The sequence below is a fragment of the Phalangium opilio genome, unplaced genomic scaffold (assembly GCF_054372755.1).
Source record: "Phalangium opilio isolate 3A_F unplaced genomic scaffold, DU_Popi_V2 ptg000061l_1, whole genome shotgun sequence".
Lineage (NCBI taxonomy): Eukaryota > Metazoa > Arthropoda > Arachnida > Opiliones > Phalangiidae > Phalangium > Phalangium opilio.
In genome coordinates, this window is record NW_028324178.1 from 110,228 (window position 1) to 132,407 (window position 22,180).

Genomic DNA, 22,180 nt, shown 5'->3' on the forward strand with positions numbered 1-22,180 from the left:
TCCTTTTAACAAGTGGGGAGAGAACTTGCAAACTCTACGCAGAAGGATTTGTTCCCAGATTTTCACCCGGGGCCACAGTCCGGGATCGAACCCGGGATCCTCTTGCTGCGAGGCGTAAGCGCTAGCCGCTACGCCACCCCATCCTATGCAACTCTTGTTCGTGCAGACGTGAGTTCAAGAAAGCTGAGCGAATTAAAACTTAATTAATAGTTTATTAATGTAATAACGCAACCGTCATGATTCAAGAATATATACAAGAACAAGATTCTAAGGCATGTGAATTAACTTATATACCAAATTTGAGATTAATAAACAGCACTTCGCTAAATATAAAAAATAAGTCCAATAATATTTTAAGTAAGAGTTTGATCTACGTTAAATTGATAACATTGAGCTTATTAAAAAACATCTAATAAAACGTTACAGTAAGAGAGATAAATTACGTCTGAACATTCCGGCCACCTTAAACTACTAAGTTTTAAATTTAACAGAAATTAATATATTGGTTATTCATCTAATGGTAATTGGCATAATTTTGTGACCGGACGTTTAAGTTCCTTATCAGCTGTTTTAACGGTGACTACTCGGACCAGGTTGTCTGTACCAGGATACACTTGAACAATTCGAGCCATTTTCCACTTGGTTGGAGGTAGTTCTTCCTTGATGAGAACAAGTTGTCCTATCTGCAGATTTTTTGATGGTTTGGTCCATTTTGGTCTTTGCTGTAACCGTGGTAGATATTCCGATTGCCAACGTCTCCAAAAGTGTTGTAGTATCTGTTGTCCCAATTGCCATCTGGATAAACGGTTGACCTTAATTGCAGTGAAATCCGGTTCAGGAATAGCAGTCAATGACGTTCCGATGAGAAAGTGGCCTGGGGTTAGGACTGCTAGATCAGTAGGGTCCGCTGACATTGGTGATAGGGGTCTGGAGTTGAGGCAAACTTCTACTTGGCATAGGAGTGTTTGCATTTCTTCGAAGTTTAATCTGGTTTCTCCAACGACTCGTTTCAAATGGTATTTAACCGACTTGACTCCCGCTTCCCAAAGCCCGCCGAAATGGGGCGCAGCAGGAGGATTAAAGTGCCAGTTTATGCCCTCATCACTCATCCATCCTAATAACGTCTGGCTTCTCGTGGTACTGGATACGGACTGCATGAATTCTTTGAGTTCTCTATTGGCTCCGATGAAGTTCGACCCACAGTCGCTATATATATAAGAGCATTTTCCACGGCGAGAGATGAACCGTTTGAACGCCGCTAGAAATGCTGCCGTCGAGATATCACTGAACAGTTCTAGATGTAGGGCTCGGGTGGTAAAACATGCAAAGACGGCAATGTATCCCTTGAAGGATTTGAGTCCTCGGCCTTTCATGACTTTCAGATTAAAAGGACCCGCGTAATCGACGCCACATTTGTTGAATGCACGTCCAGGGTTTACTCGAGAGGCGGGTAGATCGCCCATGAGTTGATTAATTGTTTGGGCCTTTTGACGGACGCATCGGAGACATCTTCGGACATGATATCGTACTGCATCTCGAATTCCCAGTTTCCAATATTTTCCCTGGAGTGATGCCATTATTAACTGAGTGCCTCCATGTAGAGTTTTGATGTGTTCATGGGTGATAATAAGATCCGTAAGTCTGCTTTTGCGGGGAATTATAACTGGAGGATTTGGTCGGCCGAGAGATTTGTGTGGCGTAGTCGTCCTCCAACTCGCAATACACCTTCCTTGTCGAGAAATGGAGTTAGTGATAAGTGTGCTTTTGGACGAAAGAGTTTTATGCGTCTTTAACTGGTGGATCTCTTCACCAAAGCTATCTTGCTGAACTGCCTTTATCCAATAGTTGAGTGCCTTGTCGTTCTCAGTCTTGGTCAAGGGTCCGATTTGTCGCAATGTCTTCAGAGTTCGCGTGTTATAGATGAAGCGATGAATATACGCTGTTACTTGGGTCAGAGTGGTCAACGACGAGTAGTTGAATAGAAGCTTCTGATCAATTTTACATTGTGCAACGACTATTGGAACCATTTTTTCTTCGAGACTGCATTCCTTTGGTTCTTCAATATAGAGACTTGGCGGTGGGGTGGTTTCATTCATCAGGAAGCTTGGTCCACTCCACCATAATGGATGATTTATCAGTTCTTCCGTCTTGATTCCCCGTGATGCGCTGTCGGCCGGGTTGCTATGACCAGACACGTGATGCCATTGAATTGTTGGTTGGTTATTCTGAATTTCTGCGACTCTGTTGGCAACAAACGTTTTCCAGCGCTGAGGAGGTGATCCGAGCCAAGATAGAACAATTTTACTATCGCTCCATCCATGAACTTCAGGTACGGTACATCTCAAGGACTCCTGTACTAGAGATATTTGTCTTGTGAGCAAAACGGCAGCGCAAAGTTCTAGTCTTGGTAGTGTAGTTTGTTTGAGCGGAGCAACCTTCGTCTTGGCTGTGATTAATTTAACTTCAGTTCGACCATCTTGGTTCATCGTTCTTAGATATACAGCAGCAGCAAAGGCTTTTTCCGAGGCATCACAAAATCCATGTAAACTTGCTCCATTACAGTTAGGTTGACTTATGTAACGTTCTATACGTAGTCCTTCAATTCCAGTCAAATCCTCTCGAAACGATTGCCATTTATGAATAAGATCCACTGATAATTCCTTATCCCAGTCTATTTTGACCTGCCACATTTCTTGTAAGAGGATTTTTGCTCGGATTGTTACTGGTGACAACAATCCTAATGGATCGAATACCCTAGCTGTGTCGGATAATACGGTGCGCTTTGTAATAATGGTTCTGGATCGTGGTGATTTAACCGCAAATGATAGGCTATCCGCTGCTGGGGTCCATTGAAGTCCTAACGTTTGTATTGCCTCGGCATTATCGATATTCAATGGAACTGGAATCTCTCTCAACTCTGATGGAACTGCTTGCACTAGTGCTGGATCATTTGATGCCCATTTGCGTAATGGAAACCCCGCTTCGCTTGTGGCTTGAAGTAATTGTTTTTATAGTTCCAAAGCCGAACTGGTGTCATCAGCTCCAGATAATAGGTTGTCCATATAAAAGTCCTTGCATAATGCTTGTGACGCCAGTGGATATTTGGAGTTAACATCCTTGGACAGTTGTTGCAGGACTTTAGTGGCTAAATATGGTGCAGACGCTGTTCCATACGTCACTGTCAGAAGTCGATAATCTTGTATTGGATCTTCCTTTTGTTGTCTCCAAAGGATTCGTTCATAACGAGTATATTGTGGCTTGATTTAGATTTGTCGATACATTTTCTCTATATCTGCAGTTACTGCTACGGCATGGCTACTGAATCGAATCAGGAGATTTACGAGATCATCTTGCAATTTCGGTCCCACCAGCAGGATATCATCAAGGAAACTCCATTTGAAGTCTTCGCTGATCCATCGAAGACAACTCTTAATTTTGTTGTGGAGCTTGTCTCCTTGAATACTGAATGATGAGGTAAATAGTATGAATCTTCAGTGGATACGAGGTTTGTAGGAACGAGCTCCATATGATTTAAGGAGATGAATTCATTGATGAAACTCCGGTACTTGTTATAGAGTTCTGGCTTGTTTCTTAGCCGACGTTCGATGTATTCGAACCGACGGAGTGCAATAGCTCGAGATTCTCCCAACTTTTCTGAATTGGTCTTGATTGACAACTTCACCACGTATCTCCCCTTCTTCTGTGCCCTATTTCCTCTAACTCCCAGAATCTAGCAAGTTCGTTGTCGAGTTGGCAGGAATGTACCTTGATTGGTTAGACGTCTAGCTCCTAATGCTCCTGCGACCACCCAGCCAAAAACAGTGTTAAATGCGCCAGGGATTCCAGGTCGGACAGTGCGTTTCCCGTCTTGAACCACATCCAGGTAAACGTCAGCTCCAAGTAAAACGTCTATATCTCCAGGTATATTAAATGTCGGATCTTCCAGTTGAAGGCCATTAAGGTGAGTCCATGGTTGCGGATTAAATGAAATGTTGGGCAGTCTTTCGGTGACGTGTTGAAGTATGAGAACTTGAACCATCATGTTGAATGTTGAGTCTATGCTAGAGCGTATGTTCAGTATGGTTGTTCCGCGGGAGTGACTGAGACCCGTAGCCCCAATTCCTCCGATGACTGTGTTCTGATGGATTCTTTTGAGATGCAGCTTCTGTATGAAGCGCTCCGAGATGAAACTTGCTTGGGAGCCTGAGTCTATCAGCGCTCGAACAGGCCAGCATTCTCCGGTAATTCCAATGACTTGGATAATTGCTGTAGGTAGAATAAGTTGTGGTACGTTATTAGCTTGGCGTGATACATGCGAGACAACCTTATCCCTTGCAGAATTCTGTGATGATGATCTCGATTCTTGAAGCTCTCTATGTAAGAGGGTGTTGTGCTTAGCATTACATTTCCGGCATTTTCCTGACTTGCATTCGGAACTAGAGTGATCAGGTCTTAGGCAGTTGAAGCAAAGCGTTTGCTGTTTTACCATGCGCCATCGATCTTCTGGAGACGCCTTCAGCAATAAGGAACATTTGAATGTGGCGTGTGTTTCCGTACAAAAGGGACAGGAGCTGTCTCGTACTGATCCGTAATGGGAGACGGCAGTTCTCTTGGGATACGAGGCGATTTTTGTTGCTGAGGTTGACGTTGGTTGCGACGCAGCCAATGCTCTTGCCTTCTGTTCCAAAAACGATGTTAAGTCTTCATATTTAGGTCTCGATGTAGCCTTTAATGATAATTCCCACTGGCGTCTGGATTCCGGGTCGAGCTTTTCACCAATGAGGTAGAGTAATAGTGCATCCCAGTATTGTACTGGTTCTTGTAAAACCTTCAGAGCTCGTATGCACTCTGCTGTGGTAACTATGAGACGTCTCAGTGATGTTGCTGATTCATCCTTAACTCCTGATTGATTCAACAAACGTCTGATGTGAGCGTTAATGATCTCTCTTGTATTGTTGAGTCGGTGAAGCAGAATATCCCAGGCTTCGGCGTAGTTACCATCAGTGACTGGGATTGATTGAACTAATACAGCTGCTTCGTCACGTAAGGAAGCTTTTAAATACTGGAACTTTTGTGCTCCGGATAATGATGCATTGTTACGAACGGTTGCAGTGAAAAGGTCGTGGAAAGGGAACCAGTCAATGTAATTACCTCCGAACAACGGCAACTCCAACTTTGGTAACTTGATGTCTGCAGTTGGTTGAATTGACGATGAAACGGCAGGTGCTTGAATATTGAGGGTGTTAAAAAATATAACCAGAGCTTCCATACGAGTGACGAGCTGATTGTACTCGATCTCAAGTGTGTTGAACTCTTCTGCGGTACATGTGCTTGCGATATCGTTATGTACGTCTTCCAAATCTTGGGCTAACGAATCGGCCTTGTTCTTGTACATCAAACTTGCAACGGGTGTAATTGGGTTATTACTGTGACTGACTACTACCGTCTCAAGTCTAGACAATCTGCCCTTGACTAAACGTCTCCTGCTGAGGTACTCGTCCATGGTACCTGATGATCAACTCTAATTGCCGTTTCTCAAAACTCGCGAAACTGTTTCTCATGATTACGGATACTGGTCTTAACAATTAAGTTGTAAGGTTAACCGATACGCGACTCATATCCGGCTCGACGGACCAAGAAATATGTTCATGCAGACGCGAGTTCAAGAAAGCTGAGCGAATTAAAACTTAATTAATAGTTTATTAACGTAATAACGCAACCGTCATGATTCAAGAATATATACAAGAACAAGATTCTAAGGCATGTGAATTAAATTATATACCAAATTTGAGATTAAAAAACAGCACTTCGCTAAATATAAAAAATAAGTCCAATGATATTTTAAGTAAGAGTTTGATCTACGTTAAATTGATAACATTCAACTTATTAAAAAACATCTAATAAAACGTTACAGTAAGAGAGATAAATTACGTCTGAATAACTCTAGTTTTGTTCTATCAGAAGTGGTCCCGACTCGGACATATTCTCAACTATTTCAGTTTTCAATAAACATTGAACTTTTGGAAAATATTTGAATGATTTATAAAATTAAGAGGGTATGCATTATTGCACGTCGCACTCAAGAATTGTAAAAGAAGCCTGCAAAAATCTATGCAACTCTAGTGTTGTTCTATCTGAGGTGGTCCCAACTCGGACACATTCTCAACTATTTCAGTTTTCAATAAACATTGAACTGTTGGAAAATATTTAAATGTTATATAAAATTAGGACTGTATGCAATATTGCAAGTCGTACTCAAGAAAGGTACAATAAGCCTTCGAAAATCTATGCAACTCTAGTTTTGTTCTGTCAGACTTGGTCCCGACTCGGACACATTCTCAACTATTTCAGTTTTCAATAAACATTGAACTTTTGGAAAATATTTCAATGTTATATATTATTAAGAGGGTATGCAATATTGCACGTCGCACTCAAGAATGGTACAAGAAGCCTTCGAAAATCTATGCAACTCTAGTGTTGTTCTATCAGAGGTGGTCCCAACTCGGACACATTCTCAACTATTTCAGTTTTCAATAAACATTGAACTTTTGGAAAATATTTAAATGTTATATAAAACTAAGAGGTTATGCAATATTGCACGTCGCACTCAAGAATGGTACAAGAAGCCTTCGAAAATCTATGCAACTCTAGTTTTGTTCTGTCAGACTTGGTCCCGACTCGGACACATTCTCAACTATTTCAATTTCCAATAAACATTGAACTTTTGCAAAACATTTAAATGTTATATAAAATAAAGAGTACATACATTTACAGATGCATATATTGCACGTCGCGCTCAAAAATGGTCTAAGAAGCGTTCGAAAATCTATGCAACTTTAGTTTTATTCTATCAGAGGTGGTCCCGACTCGGACGCATTCTCAACTATTTCAGTTTTCAATAAACATTGAACTTTTGGAAAATATTTGAATGTTATATAAAATTAAGAGGGTATGCAATATTGCACGTCGCACTCAAGAATGGTACAAGAAGCCTGCGAAAATCTATGCAACTCTAGTTTTGTTCTGTCAGAGGTGGTCCCAACTCGGACACATTCTCAACTATTGCAGTTTTCAATGTACATTAACCTTTTGCAAAAAATTTGAATGTTATATAAAATTAAGAGGGTATGCAATATTGCACGTCGCACTCAAGAATGGTACAAGAAGCGTTCGAAAATCTATGCAACTCTAGTTTTGTTCTATCAGACTTGGTCCCGACTCGGACACATTCTCAAGTCCTTAGATCAAAGATTCAGGGTATTATATGACATGCACGTGCATTAGTAAAAAGTGAAAGTTAAGATAAATAAAAGAGAAAATGAGGGGATAGAAAAATAAGGGTAAAGGCCGATGCTCTGGCCAAAATTACAAATTGGTAAAAACATGAACTTTGAATATGGGGGTGAAAAATAGAAATGGAACTTTGAAACCAAGCTAGGAGTCCTGACTTGGACGTAAAAGAATAATCACTTTGGAATGGGCTAGCGAAGAAGCTAGAAGTCCTTAGTCGGGCATAAGAAATAAAAAGAAATGAGGCTCAGACCTAGGCAAGGAGCTATAGCCTTCGGACATAATAATTAAAAAATGGAACTTAGGAAAAGGAAAAGGTATCACGGAAATAATGGAATAAAGGAAAAGGTTTAGATACCACGGAAAAAATAATACAAAAGAAAAGTTAAAGTAAAGGAACAGTTTGAAAAATAAAAGAATTTGAGTTGATTGGAATTGAATAAAACCTTGAATTCGTCTACAGCAAAAAACTGAGTGACTTTGTTATTGATTGGAGTGATTCTTATAAGTTACGCGACGAACGGGGACTTAAGGTTTCGATTTTTCAGTCGGTCGGAACACTTATAAAAATTTGAGCTCTCCCAAAAATTAAAAGTAACGGATTAAGAGAATAAACCTATGAAAGCGAAACATGGTGCCGAAACCCGGGATTGAGTGTACGTAAGAACCTTTAGATTAATAACAAAAATTAGCAAAAAAAAAAACAAAAATGGCAACGGACTTAGAAAGAAATAAAATAAAACGGGACGCCGTAAGACGGTCTATGAAAAAAGCCATAGACGCTATAAAAACTGAACTGGGAAACGAAGAAGTGGATGAAGAAGTAATTGCGAACAACTTGGCTCAAGTGACGGCAAGAGAAGGTAAAATTACAAAACTGAACGAAACAATCTCGAAATTAATTACGGACGGTGATAAACTTGCTGCGGAAGTGAAAGACGAGGAAGGCTGGATAGAATTTTCAACGTACTGGACAGAGCGTGCAAAAAGATGTCTCGCGAGTAACAAAGAAGACGAGACGGCGACGGAAAACAACAGCGCGAGCGTCCAACCAACAGTATCCGGAAATCAAACTCCAGCAACTGTGAAATTGCCTCAAATCAGTATCAGGAGATTCAGCGGTGGACTAGAAAATTGGCAACGATTCTGGCCTCAGTTCAACGTAGCAGTCAATCAACAACAACTGGATGCAGCGGCTAAGTTGATATATTTACGTTCTTATTTAGAAGGTCAAGCCGAAAAGGCTATTGACGGTATAGAACATTTTAAAATAGCGGCAGATATTTTAGAAGAAAGATATGGTAGAAAAGAAATGATAACTAGTGCACGAATTAATAAATTGTTAAAATTAAAACCAGTTGATGATTCAACTAATGTCGAAGCATTGAGGCACTTGCACGATTCTTGCCAAATAGAAGTTAGAAGTTTAGAGGCGTTAGGACAACTCACAGTTCAAAATATGGAATTATACGCGCATATTTTAGGGGGATTAATTCCATTGGATTTGATAGAAGAGTTTGGGAAAGAGGATAAAGAAAGGGGATCTTGGACAGTAGATAATGTGTTGAATTTTTAAGGAAAACGGTAGAAAGAAAAGAACAGGCTATGGCTATACATAGAATAGGGAGAATGCAAATAAAGCAGAGTCAATCCCAAAAAGATAAACCCAATCCCTCACAAAATACCCACCTAAAATCACTGGCGTCAGCCACGGCTCTAAGTATTCCCAGTACAAATACCAGATTATATAAAAAGACTTGGTTTGCCCAAGCCTTAAAAACAAAACGATAAGAGTTTTTCCAGTTGTCTGAAGCGCGGATATTATTTTTTTTCTATTGAATTTTAAAGACAATCCGTATTTTACTACTCTTTAGAATTTAATTCAATCACCTGATTTCACTGCTAATGGATTAGTTTCCTATAAATTAATTGAAATAAAAAATTACTTATCTCAGATTTTTCAACAACAATTCCATTTTCCTGAAACATTTTATCATGAATTTTTTTCTTTTCTATGGAGAACGTACTTTAATTTTCAAATAATACTCTCATTAATAATGTATTATATGCGGTCTATTCGAATACAAAAAGGGGCTGTTATCACCTTTCTTATATTTGATAAAGGTGTTCGTTTCTTCTTTAAGCACAGTCACAATTATTGAACTGTGTATATCAGTACTTGTTGGGAAGATTTTAGAAGTGTTGGTTGAGTTGCTATTTAGTTGACAACATTATGAAAACTTGATGTGTTTAAAACCTTTTGAAAGGAAAATTCTCGGAAATTAAAAAAGGAAGAGTGAATTTGATTAAATTTACACGATATCCCTCAAAATAATAAATGCATGATTCAGGAAAATGGAATTGTTGTTGAAAAATCTGAGATAAGTAATTTTTTATTTCAATTAATTTATAGGAAACTAATCCATTAGCAGTGAAATCAGGTGATTGAATTAAATTCTAAAGAGTAGTAAAATACGGATTGTCTTTAAAATTCAATAGAAAAAAAATAATATCCGCGCTTCAGACAACTGGAAAAACTCTTATCGTTTTGTTTTTAAGGCTTGGGCAAACCAAGTCTTTTTATATAATATCTGTTCCTTCAGCCTTAATTTGTATTAATCTATTATAAAAATAATAATAGACTTGTCAAACTTCTAATGAAGTAGTTTTGTTCGATGTTCCAGTAAGATGTTCCTGAGCATATTGGCTCCCTCCAAGTGCCTCTCATTATTTTCGGAACAGGAAAATTTGGTCTCGCCGAATTGGTCTCGCCATTTTGGTCTTGCCGATTTGGTCGCGGGACTAATTGGTCTCACCGATTTGGTCTCGGTACTATATGGTCTCGGGACTCTTTGGTCTCGGGACTATTTGGTATCGTGATTATTTGGTCTCGGGACTATTTGGTATCGTGATTATTTGGTCTCGGGACTATTTGGTATCGTGATTATTTGGTCTCGTGATTATTTGGTCTCGGGACTATTTGGTATCGTGATTATTTGGTCTCGTGATTATTTGGTTACCTACTTAGTTACCTCCTTTTCCAAAGCAATGGTCCAAATAATTCGTTGCTACCTTTTCCAAAGCAATGGTCCAAATAATTCGTTGCTACCTTTTCCAAAACAATGGTTCCAATAATTCGTTGCCACCTTTTCCAAAACATTCTCCTACCAATTAGCTGCCACCTTTTCCAAAATATTCTCCTATTAATTAGCTGCCACCTTTTCCAAAATATTCTCCTATTAATTAGCTGCCACCTTTTCCAAAATATTCTCCAATTAATTAGCTGCCACCTTTTCCAAAACATTCTCCTACTAATTAGCTACCACCTTTTCCAAAATATTCTCCAATTAATTAGCTGCCACCTTTTCCAAAACATTCTCCTACTAATTAGCTACCACCTTTTCCAAAATATTTTCCTATTAATTAGCTGCCACCTTTTCCAAAATATTCTCCAATTAATTAGCTGCCACCTTTTCCAAAATATTATCCTATTAATTATCTGACACCTTTTCCAAAACATTCTCCTACTAATTAGTTGCCACCTTTTCCAAAATATTCTCCTAATAGTTAGCTGCCACCTTTTCCAAAATATTCTATAATTAATTGGCTGCCACCATTTCCAAAATATTCTCCTATTAATTATCTGATACCTTTTCCAAAACATTCTCCTATTATCTGACACCTTTTCCAAAACATTCTCCTACTAATTAGCTGCCACCTTTTCCAAAATGTTCTCCTAATATTTAGCTGCCACCTTTTCCAAAACATTCTCCAATTAATTAGCTGCCACCTTTTCCAAAATATTCTCCAATTAATTAGCTGCCACCTTTTCCAAAATATTCTCCTATTAATTGTCTGACACCTTCCAAAATATTTCTATTATTGCTAATAAATTGTTCGTTGTAAGAGGCGGGCTTTTAATACTCATATAAATAATCTTCTTACCTTCAAACAAGGTCGGGTTGGGTTAGGTCCCGAGACCCATTTGTCCCGAGACCCAATTGTCCCGAGACCCAATTGTCCCGAGACCCAATTGTCCCGAGACCCAATTGTCCCGAGACCCAATTGTCCCGAGACCCATTTGTCCCGAGACCCATTTGTCCCGAGACCCATTTGTCCCGAGACCCAATAGTCCCGAGACCCAATTGTCCCGAGACCCAATTGTCCCGAGACCCATTTGTCCCGAAACCAAAACGGCGAGACCAAAACAGCGAGACCAAATCGGCAAGACCATAACGGCGAGACCAAATTGTCGCGTACCGCATTATTTTATGGGAAAGATTAAAATTTTAAATTATTTGGCAGGGGAGTGGTAAATTAATTCACAATTGGTAGGCAGGTTGTAAATTAATTTACCATAGATAGGCGGGCGGTAACCTATTTTATATAAAAAGGCGGTTGGTGACTCAATTAAGTTTAGTTGACCTTTTTGCATAGATTTAAAAAAGTTATTTCTAAACCACGCGCCACACGCGCAAATTTCATTGAAAGTTTGTTATTTAAGAATTTTCCCTTATATATACTAAGATTCTTCAGCAAAAATAGACAACGAGCTTTCCACGACTCGAATCTGCAATGTTTTGCCTCGAATGCAAACGCGTTATCCATTACGCCACAAGATCGTACTTCGTAACAAAAAAATTATCCAAACATTGTATTTGTAGGATTATTTCATTTATGTTGAATAGAAGATCTGTAAAAATAAACACCGACCTTGCCAGGACTCGAACCTGCAATCATCTGCTCCGTAGGCAGACGCGTTATCCTATGCGTCACAAAGCCGATGGAGGCTGAACAAAATGCTATGAAAACAGTGTAATTTATGTAACGGTTTTACCATGATTTATAAATTAATTAAAATAAAATACTTAGAATTAATTGTTCTTAATCAAACTTCAGAAGTTCAACATTCAATAGTTCCTTGATAATTGAAAAGTGTTCCGAACCTTAACTTCGCAGTAGTTTCTGAGTTATTCGATGGAGTGGACCACCAAAAATCCCATGCTTTTTCTATGGGACGCTAAGCCTAAAATCTGTGAATTATTTCTTTATCATTACGGGAGGGTGTGGGTTCTTATCTAGAAGGGCCTACCGGCCCTCTAGAATATCCTTACAATTGTGTGTTTTGCAATGAATCGCATCCCTATTATACCTGCATGAAAGTTCCCGTAAAAGAAAAAAAGGGAAATAGCAATACGTCGAAGGCTGTGTTTTTGTGTTTGAGAAGTGGTCATACATCGAGTCATTGCAAAACAAAGTTTAGACAATGTCAAAATTGTGGGAGATCACATAAAAAAATTCTTTGCATGGATATGGATAGATATCATTACAATCAAAACAGGCAGGGGTTTAATAGGCCTAATGGAAGACAGGACAGACAAATTCCTGAAAGTAGCGATGCAAGTCAGGATAATCAAAAACAAAATAGTGCAGGTGAATCAAACCCATCTACAAGTCAAAGTAATAATGAAAATGTTAGAACGTACAGTGCATTAGCACATGATGAAGAAACAGAGGGTGGTGAAATTTACTTGCAAACCTTGAGAGCGGTTATGATAGGCCCAAATGGGGAGGAAGATAATGTGCAGTGTTTACTCGACGGGGGAAGCCACAGATGCTTTGTTAGAGAAGAAATCGTAAATCAGTTAAAGTTAGAAGAAATAGGAGACGAGACCCTGAATGTATTTCCTTTCGAACGAGAAACACCCATAGTTTCCAACAGACGTAGATTTAAGCTTATCATGAAAAATTGTGAAACTGAAGAAATTGTTGAGATAACTGCGCTTGAAACCCCGTCCATATCAGGTACAAATTTGGCGGTGCCATCAGGTCATATAGTGGAAGAATTAAAAGAAAGAGGTTATCAATTGTCTGACACTCGAGAAAAGAAGAGAAGAGAAAAGGATGATAAAATAGATGTTTTAATTGGAGCTGATTATTTTAGGAAAATAGCGCAGGGGAAGGTGGAGAGAATTAATGAGTCGTTGGTTGCGATAGATACGAAACTGGGATGGACCCTGCATGGGGGGAAGACACAAAAAATAGAGTGGGAGCTCATGCTATAGCTGTTATGAAAGTATCGGTGGATTCGGTTAGTGAAGAAGACTTGTTGTCGAAACAAATGAAAGCCTTTTGGGATAATGAGTCGATTGGCATTTTGGATAATGCTCATTCGGCAAAAGGAATTGAAGAAAATGAAGTATAGAAAGAGTTTAATGAAAAAATTTAATATAAAAAAGGACAATATGAAGTAGCTTTACCCTGGAAAAAGGAAATACAATTTCTAGGTGATAATTATGAGGTAGCAAAAAGACGAACTTGGAATTTGATCAAAAAATTAGAAACGAATCCAATTAAGTTGAAAGCGTATGATGAGGTTATTCATGAGCAACTAGAATCAGGAATAATTGAAAGAGTCCCAAATAAGTTTGAGTACCCCCCACCCAAAGGGACCATTATACTATTTACCACATCAGGGAGTGTTTAGGGAGGAAAGAGATACAACAAAGTTAAGAATTGTTCAGGACGCGTCTTCTCACGCAAAAGGCATGCCCTCGCTGAATGATTGTTTGGAGGCAGGACCAAATTTACTGCCGGACCTTTTTCGTATATTGGTGCGATTTAGGGAGAAAAAAGTAGGAATAACGGGGGACATAGCCAAAGCCTTTCACACTATAGGGATAGCGGAGAAAGACAGGAACGCCTTGCGTTTTCTTTGGATTGAGGGGTTAGATCACCCACTAAAACAAAATTTAGTAGAGTATCGAATGACTAAAGTCCCCTTTGGGGTAACCACTTCGCCCTTCCTATTGAATGCGACCATTTTACACCACTTAGAGAAAAATACCCCGCGGCAAGTGAAAGTTTCGAAAAAGATAGATATGTTGATGATTTGGTTACGACAAAGGATAACCCCGATGAGGCAGACCAATTGATCAATGATGCAACCAAGATATTGTCAGAAGCGGGAATGAATTTGAGAAAAATAAGAAGTAATTCGAAAGAAATAAGAACTAAGTGGGGGTCACATGATAAAAGTCAGGAACAGAAAGATCTACCTAAACCTACAAATACCAAGGTTTTGGGGATGTTATGGGATGAAATGACAGACAATTTGTCTTATGAAGTTACGTCACTTTTGGAATTTATGATAAATAAAGAAAATACAAAAAGAGGAGTACTGAGAGCTGTCGCACGTATCTTTGACCCTATGGGTTTATTGGCCCCGTTCACAATCCGGGCAAAATTCATATTTCAAGAACTGTGGGTTAGAAAAATAGACTGGGATGAGGATTTACCTAAAGACTTAGAAACGAAATTTAATGATTAGTGTAATGAACTATCAAAATTGATGGAATTGAAATACCCAAGTTTTTTCATAAAGATCAATTAGATTTGAAACCAGAAGCAATAGAATTGCATGGTTTTGTAGACGCAAGCGAAAGTGCATATGCGACAAGGTTCTATTTAAAATGTATGTATCCTAATGGTGAAATTAATTCAATACTGATCGCGTCTAAAGTAAGAGTAACCCCGTTGGGGAATCAAAAATTAACAATACCACGGCTAGACCTGATCGGTGCATTAATAGGCGCTCGATTGAACAATACATTAATGGACACGTTGACAATTAAGCCACAAAAAGTAATAATGTGGTCAGATTCGGAAATAGTATTAGCATGGATCCGCGGATCTCCTAGCCGATGGAAACAGTTTGTCCAAAACAGAGTGCGCGAAATACAAACGCGAACGGAAACAGAAATATGGCATCATTGTCCGGGCAAAGAAAACCCCGCTGACCTTCCAACTCGAGGGAAGTCTTTAGAAGAAATCGCCTCAAGCGATCTTTGGTTACATGGACCAACTTGGCTTAGAGAACATATAGATCTAGTAAATGAAGAGAATAATTTTGGAGAAAAGCAAGAATTGCCTATTGAAATACAGGATGAGTTAAAAAAGAAAGAAGTGGTTGCTTATATGAGTCCGGTACAGAAATATGAAGGGTTATTGAATTTAAAAAGGTATAGCAGATTGAACCAAGTCCTAAACATAACGGCGTGGATTATGCGTTTCATCCATAACACAAGGAATAAGGTACAAGAAAGAAAAAAGGGTCCGATGACAGGGGAAGAAATAATGAATGCTGAAGTGTTTTGGGTGAAGAAAGCGCAAAAAGAAGATTTCTTTGATGAAGTAAAATGTTTGGAAAATGGACAAGAAATATCGAGAAAATCAAGTATCACATCACTGAACCCGTTTTTGGATAAACAAGGGGTCATATGTGTGGGAGGGCGCTTAGACGCGGCAAAAATGACTTACCGAGAGCGACACCCGTGGATATTGTCAGGAACTCATCAACTATCATATTTAATTGGATGGCAAACACACGTAAGATTGAAACATGCAGGTAAAAGCGAAGTATTGACGGAAATTAGAGAACACTATTGGATACCAAAGATCAGGCAATTATTGAATAAAGTCATTTATTTATGCCCAAGATGCAAGCTATATAAAGCCAAGCCTATGAAAGCAGAAATGGCGCCACTTCCGGACGCAAGGATCAACCCAGCTCCACCCTTCGAAATTTGCGGCATAGACCACGGTGGTCCAATATATGCAAAACCAGATAAAAAATGTTACTTCGTAGTTTTCACCTGCGCAGTAACGCGTGCTGTCCACCTAGAATTAGTTACGGACCTCACAACAGAAGCCTTTCCTCATGGCATTTCGACGGTTTATTGCGCGAAGAGGAGTGGTCAAAATAATTTACAGCGATAACGCGGCAAATTTTAAACGCACAAACGCGGATCTAAAAATCTTGCAAGAAAAAATGAGAAGTCCAGAAGCAATGGAATATTATGAAAGTTTAAAAATAAAGTGGAGATACATAGCTGACAGGGCCCCCTGGTGGGGGGATTTTGGGAAAGGATGGTGCGGTCCGTTAAAGAACCCCTCCGCAAGATACTAGAAAGAGCCCACCTAACATACGAAGAAATAGAGACTCTTCTCATTGAAATTGAAGCGACAATAAACTCCCGCCCTATAACATACATCTATGAAGACCCAGGAGAGCCAAGGCCATTAACACCAGCTCATTTTTTAGTGGGAAAAAGACTGACAACTCTACCATCACAAACGTTTACAAATGAAGATGTGCCAACGGTACCAAAACGCGAAATTATTAAACGCTTGAAATACAGGCAAACTGTTTTGGATTGGTTTTGGATCCGTTGGAAAACCAATTATTTGTTAGAGTTGAGATCGGCTCATCACCGAACACAATTGAAAGGTGAACCGAGTAAAGAATTAAAATTAAATGATGTTGTTTTGGTAGAAGACGCTATGAAACCACGAGCAATGTGGAAATTAGCTGTAATTGTAACGAAATATTAGACCAAAAATTTAGACATAGCAAAATATATTTTTTAATTGTCGTGTTAAAGATTATATTGTGTAAAAAACGAGAATAAGGAATTTTCAAAAAAAGTAGACTTGATAAGCATTTTCTTTTTTTATTATAGTTAACATTTTAGATCTAAGCGGGGAATGCTTATCAGTTGTACCGAATTAGTTAAACGAGACAGTCACTGTATTTACAGTAGCATTACAAATAAATGGTTGATTTTAACTGTTAATAATGGTTTTCCGCTTGTGTTGATTTCAATCCGCCAGACATAATTAGATTTCAGTTGTTAAGCTTTCTAAGTGTTCGATTAGAAAAAATAACATGGTGCCGAAAACGCGGGATAGGATTAGAAATTAATTTAGAAATTAAACGGAAAATCGGAGCGAAAAAGTAGAAACGGTTAATAGAAGTTATTAAGCGTGTGTTTGAAAAACTTTGTGAACCCTCTACGAAATCTGTGACTGTACGAAGGCATTTCGGGAAATTCGCGTTCGGGAGCTCGAAAATTAAACTGTATATCCCAAACAATCCGAACTGAAATGGATCCGCATAAACGAAACGTCGGTAAAAGAGGCCACGCGAGAGGTTCGTTAACGCGTCTAGAAAATGAAATAAATCAAGCCTTAGGAGCCACGTCTATAGCTGTAAACAACGCTATATTGACTAAATACGTCCTTCAGTTAGACAATATAGAATCGAACATTAGTGCTTTAAACGAGAAAGTGCAAGACGGACTGACTACGGACGCGGAATTGGACAAGGACTTGATGGATTGTGAAACAATTCAAAATAAAATCATCGATTTAAAGTCAAGGTGCATCGACGCTCAACAGAACTTGCAAATGACAAACCAGAGGTCATCAGCATCAAGTACAACGCAGCTAGTAAGCCAACCACAATCTCCTATACCTCTTAATAACGCGCAGACTGTAAATACGAAATTGCCGCGTATAACTATCGAGAAATTTTATGGAGATATTAGTAAATCGCAGGAATTTTGGACATCTTTTGAAAATACCTTCCACAATACCGAGTTACCCGATTCCGCTAAGCTTATCTATCTCAGAAGTTACCTAGAGGGTATTGCTTTATCTAGTGTTAGGGGTTTATCAATGACCTATCAGAACGCGGTGAACACTCTCGAAGAACGATTCGGTAGAATGAAGATATAACACAAGCTCATATCGAAAATATACGAAATTTAGAACCTGTTAGAAAATCGTCAGACATAAGAAGTTTACGGAATTTCTTTGATGTTCTTTATGTTAGTGTTATGGGATTAGAGACTCTTAATGTTAAAAATCAATATGGGGCTGTATTGATTCCAATAATAACGGATTTATTTCCAGAAGATATAGTTCTTAGTTATTCCCAGAAAAACCGGAAGGCGTTTTGTATTGATAAATTAATCGAGTTCCTAAAAGAAGAGGTCGAAAGTAGGGAACAAGCTAGTAAATTGAAAAAAGGTTTTAGCATTCAAGATAAGAAACCCGAAAACTCATTTACTAGAAACCCCATAATTAAAAAACCAAGAATCCATTCCACATCTGCTTTCAAAACAACTGTATCAGAAAATATTTGTTCGTTTTGTAACGAGCTACACAAAATGGAAAATTGTAACACTCTAAATGCGGATGAACGAAAGGAAGTCTTCAAGAAGCTTTCACTTTGTTTTGTATGTGCCCAGAAAAGACATACAGCAAGGTTTTGCAGGAAGAAAAGAGACGTTTCCTGCAAATTGTGCCAAAAATGTCATTCGCACATGATATGTGATACTCAATACAAAGCTGTTTCCAGTCCAGACAACAAGAAAGAGGAAGACAGAACTATTCAAAATGAAGTTGCAACTCTGTCCACTATTCTCTCTAAGAATTCCTCATCAAAAATCTACCTCCGTACTGCCTGGGCAAAGATATATCATGATGGAAAAGAAGAAATCGTACGATGTTTGTTGGATGACGGAAGCCACCGTACATATGTATCATCTGATATATGCTAAAAGTTAAACCTGCCCATCATTGGAAGGGAATCGTTGAACTTGACAGTGTTTGAAGGAAAGAATAAAAGGATTGAGCGTCCAAAGGTACAATTGTCTCTAAGAAGCCTTTTTGACACTCGAAGCATAACCATAGAAGCCATAGTATCACCAAAACTAAGCGGAAATACAGGAGTTCCGAGACAAGACTTAATGAAATTATCTAGTGAAAGGGGATGGAAACTAGCCGATACGCCACCCTACGATGGACTCTCTCAAGTTCCGAGGAAATTACATTGTTATTGGGAGCAGATTACTATTGGAAGGTATCTAGCGGCGTCACCGAAAGAATTAGTTCATCTCTCATGGCACATGACACCATCCTTGGTTGGACAATTCATGGAAAGGATGAAGAATTGCAAGATGACGAGTCCTCAATAGGCTCTTACAATGTATGCGTTTTTCAAGTGATGAGTTACCATGAACGAAACGAAGAGGAACTAATATCTGAAAGTCTGAAAGCATTTTGGAAATTGGATGCACTGGGAATCGTCGACAAAAATGATGACCAATTGATGAATGAAAAAGCCATACAAAGGGATTTCGACTCTAAGATTTGCTACGATGGAAAGCGTTACACAGTTTGTCTCCTTTGGAAGGATGAAAGAAAACTTTCAAACAATAACTATCAACAAGCAAAAATTATATTTCAAGGCCAATTAAGAAAATTCAGGAAGAATCCAGAGTTATTCAACAAATATGCTGAAGTCCTCGAAACATACTTGAAAAATGGAATAATCGAAGAGGTGGACATGGGAAGCGAATCTAAGACGACATTTTATCTGCCGCACAGAGAAGTAATTAATGAAGAAAGAAGCTCCACGAAGCTTTGAATCGTCTTCGACGGATCCTCCCATGCTTTAAATTCGCCGTCATTAAACGATTGCCTTAATTCAGGACCAGCACTCAACATGGACTTACTAGGTCTACGGATCAAATTTCGGAAGAATAAATATGGATTTACGGCCGATATTGAGAAGGCATTTTTGCAAGTGGGGTTATCAGAGAGCGATCGAAATGTAACTAGATTTCTTTGGATAAAGCATAGAACACTAGATCCAGATAAATTGCAATATCAAGTTTACAGAATGACACGAGTTTTGTTTGGCCTAACATCAAGCCCTTACTTACTGGCAGCTACAATTCGCTACCATATCGAAAAATTCAAGCATGAACAACCAGAAATTTACAAATTGTTGCGAGATTTCCTGTACTTCGATGATCTTGTGGGTGGAGCAGAAGACGAAAATAAAGCTTTTGAATTGTTCAACGGAGCGAAGACGATGTTGGCAAAAGCTGGAATGCCATTACGAAAGTTCCAATCGAACTCAACTTGGTTGAATAAAAGGTTGTCTGAAGATCCAAGTGAATACAAATCTGTCAAAGACACCGGTAAGATATCAAATACGCTGCTAAAGGTTTTGGGAATCGCTTGGTGCCCGGAATTAGACATGTTATGTTTCGAAGTCTCCAAACTCCTGGACTTTCTCAGCAACAAGACAAATACAAAGCGTTTCATCTTGAAAGCCTCAGCTCGCGTATTCGATCCCATCGGGTTCATTTCACCTTTCACCGTCAGAATTAAATGTCTGTATCAAGAGCTATGGAAGAGGGGAACTGACTGTGATCAAGAAATCGATTCCGATTTGGAAACAATTTGGAACAAGTGGTGTCTGGAGTTACCACTCGTGTCCCAACTAGAAATTCCAAGGTACTATGGTGAAAATAACGAACATTTACAATTGCACTGCTTCACGGATGCAAGCGAAAAGGCTTATGGAGCAGCGGTTTACATTTGGTCTATGGGAGAAAACAATATTCCAACTGTCCTACTACTGGCATCAAAAAGTCGTGTCTCACCTCTGAAAAAGCTTACGATTCCGAAATTGGAATTAATGGGAGCAGTCATTGGGGCCAGATTAATGAAAACCATCAAAACCAATTTCAAAGAAGAAAAGCCGTCTATACATTTCTGGAGTGACAACCAATCTTTTATTTCATGGATTCGAAGCAATGCCAGAGAGTGGAAACCCTTCATAGAAAACAGAGTGAGTGAAATTCAGGAGCTCACGGAACCCGAGCAATGGAGATATGTACCAACTAAACAAAATCCAGCTGATTTCCTCACACGGGGTCAAACCGTATCTGAACTACAATCAAATGAAATGTGGTGGACAGGACCAGATTTTTTGAAAGGACATAAATCAGGATGGCCAATTCAACCCGAAAGGTACACCAGAACGAGCGAAGCGGACACGGAGAAAAGACCAAAATATATGAATTCCATTGTTCTATACACAAGCGAAGTTTCAAACGAAGAATTGGAACCCATTTTGAAACTAGAAGATTACAGCAACTTCTCAAGAGTAATAAGGACGACCGCTTGGATTTTGCGAGTACATTTCAATGGTAAAAATCCAATCAACAAGAAAAGAGGTGAATTGACCACAGATGAAATTAATCTAAGCGAAAATTATTGGATCAAGTTCACACAACAAGAAGCATTCCCGCGAGAAATTAAAGCCCTCAAGGAGAAGCGAGAAATCCCACCTGGTTCAAAACTTTTAGAGTTGAAGCCATATTTAGATGAAGACGGATTATGCCGAATGGGAGGACGACTTGGTTTCGCAGACCTAAAGTTGGATCATCCATCCATAATACTACCAGAAGAACACAGATTTACTCAATTCATCATCAAGAACTACCATGAAAAGGATATGCACATGGGTGTAACTTCTACACTCGCGAGTCTAAGAGGACGATTTTGGATTCCGCGTGGACGACAGATTATCAAAAAACAATTAGCTAGTTGTCTGCTTTGTAAAAGACTGAAGAAACTATCGTATCATCCAGAGACCGCACCATTACCTCCAGAACGCGTTAACGCGAGTTCACCTTTTGAGACAACGGGAGTAGATTTTGCAGGCCCAGTATATATAAGGTGTTATGATGAGAAAGAAAGGAAGTACGTACCATCAAAAACAAAAAGTTATATCGCGCTATTCACCTGCGCTACAACTAGAGCCGTTCATCTCGAACTTGTGTCAAATTTAAGCGCCGAAAATTTTATACTCGCGTTAAAACGGTTCGTGGGTCGTCGCGGTGTCAGCAGACTTTTTCTGTCGGACAATGCAAAAACTTTCCAAAGAACTCAGAAGGAATTATCGAAATTATGGAACACTGTTCTGACTCCGGAAACAAACAGTATTTTGGAAAGAATAAGATTGTTTGGAAATTTATAGTGGATTATGCTCCCTGTTGGGGAGGTATGTGGGAAAGAATGGTGCGAACGGTGAAAGATTGTTTAAAAAGGGTACTAGGCAGAGCGTTATTATCTTATGAAGAACTAGAAACTATTCTCATAGAAGTCGAATCCGTAGTGAATTCGCGGCCTATCACTTTCACTAGCAACGACAGTAATGAATCTTCGCCTCTTACACCTTCGCACT

At 39.0% G+C, this 22,180-nt stretch overlaps 6 protein-coding genes across 6 annotated transcripts; 4 read left to right on the forward strand and 2 right to left on the reverse strand.

Annotated features, from left to right (window-relative positions):
• Window positions 1-506: 506 nt before the first annotated feature.
• On the reverse strand, window positions 507-3,062 carry LOC149663482 (uncharacterized). Its single transcript, XM_089841857.1, has 2 exons — window positions 3,029-3,062; window positions 507-2,941 (listed from the first exon to the last, which is right to left on the reverse strand). The coding sequence occupies exons 1-2, from the start codon at window positions 3,060-3,062 to the stop codon at window positions 507-509; spliced, it is 2,469 nt and encodes an 822-aa protein (XP_089697983.1).
• A 668-nt stretch (window positions 3,063-3,730) lies between these two features.
• On the reverse strand, window positions 3,731-5,503 carry LOC149663483 (uncharacterized). Its single transcript, XM_089841858.1, has one exon. The coding sequence runs from the start codon at window positions 5,501-5,503 to the stop codon at window positions 3,731-3,733; it is 1,773 nt and encodes a 590-aa protein (XP_089697984.1).
• A 7,099-nt stretch (window positions 5,504-12,602) lies between these two features.
• On the forward strand, window positions 12,603-14,620 carry LOC149663484 (uncharacterized). The gene is made up of 4 exons (XM_089841859.1): window positions 12,603-13,243; window positions 13,288-13,489; window positions 13,740-14,017; window positions 14,128-14,620. Exons 1-4 carry the CDS (start codon window positions 12,603-12,605, stop codon window positions 14,618-14,620), a joined length of 1,614 nt encoding a protein of 537 aa, XP_089697985.1.
• A 320-nt stretch (window positions 14,621-14,940) lies between these two features.
• On the forward strand, window positions 14,941-16,068 carry LOC149663485 (uncharacterized). The gene has a single exon (XM_089841860.1). It carries the CDS (start codon window positions 14,941-14,943, stop codon window positions 16,066-16,068), a length of 1,128 nt encoding a protein of 375 aa, XP_089697986.1.
• Window positions 16,069-17,235: 1,167 nt separating this feature from the next.
• Window positions 17,236-19,564, forward strand: LOC149663486 (uncharacterized). The gene is made up of 4 exons (XM_089841861.1): window positions 17,236-17,851; window positions 17,902-18,666; window positions 18,742-18,950; window positions 18,998-19,564. Exons 1-4 carry the CDS (start codon window positions 17,236-17,238, stop codon window positions 19,562-19,564), a joined length of 2,157 nt encoding a protein of 718 aa, XP_089697987.1.
• A 78-nt stretch (window positions 19,565-19,642) lies between these two features.
• Window positions 19,643-21,973, forward strand: LOC149663487 (uncharacterized). Its single transcript, XM_089841863.1, has one exon. The coding sequence runs from the start codon at window positions 19,643-19,645 to the stop codon at window positions 21,971-21,973; it is 2,331 nt and encodes a 776-aa protein (XP_089697989.1).
• Window positions 21,974-22,180: the final 207 nt, after the last annotated feature.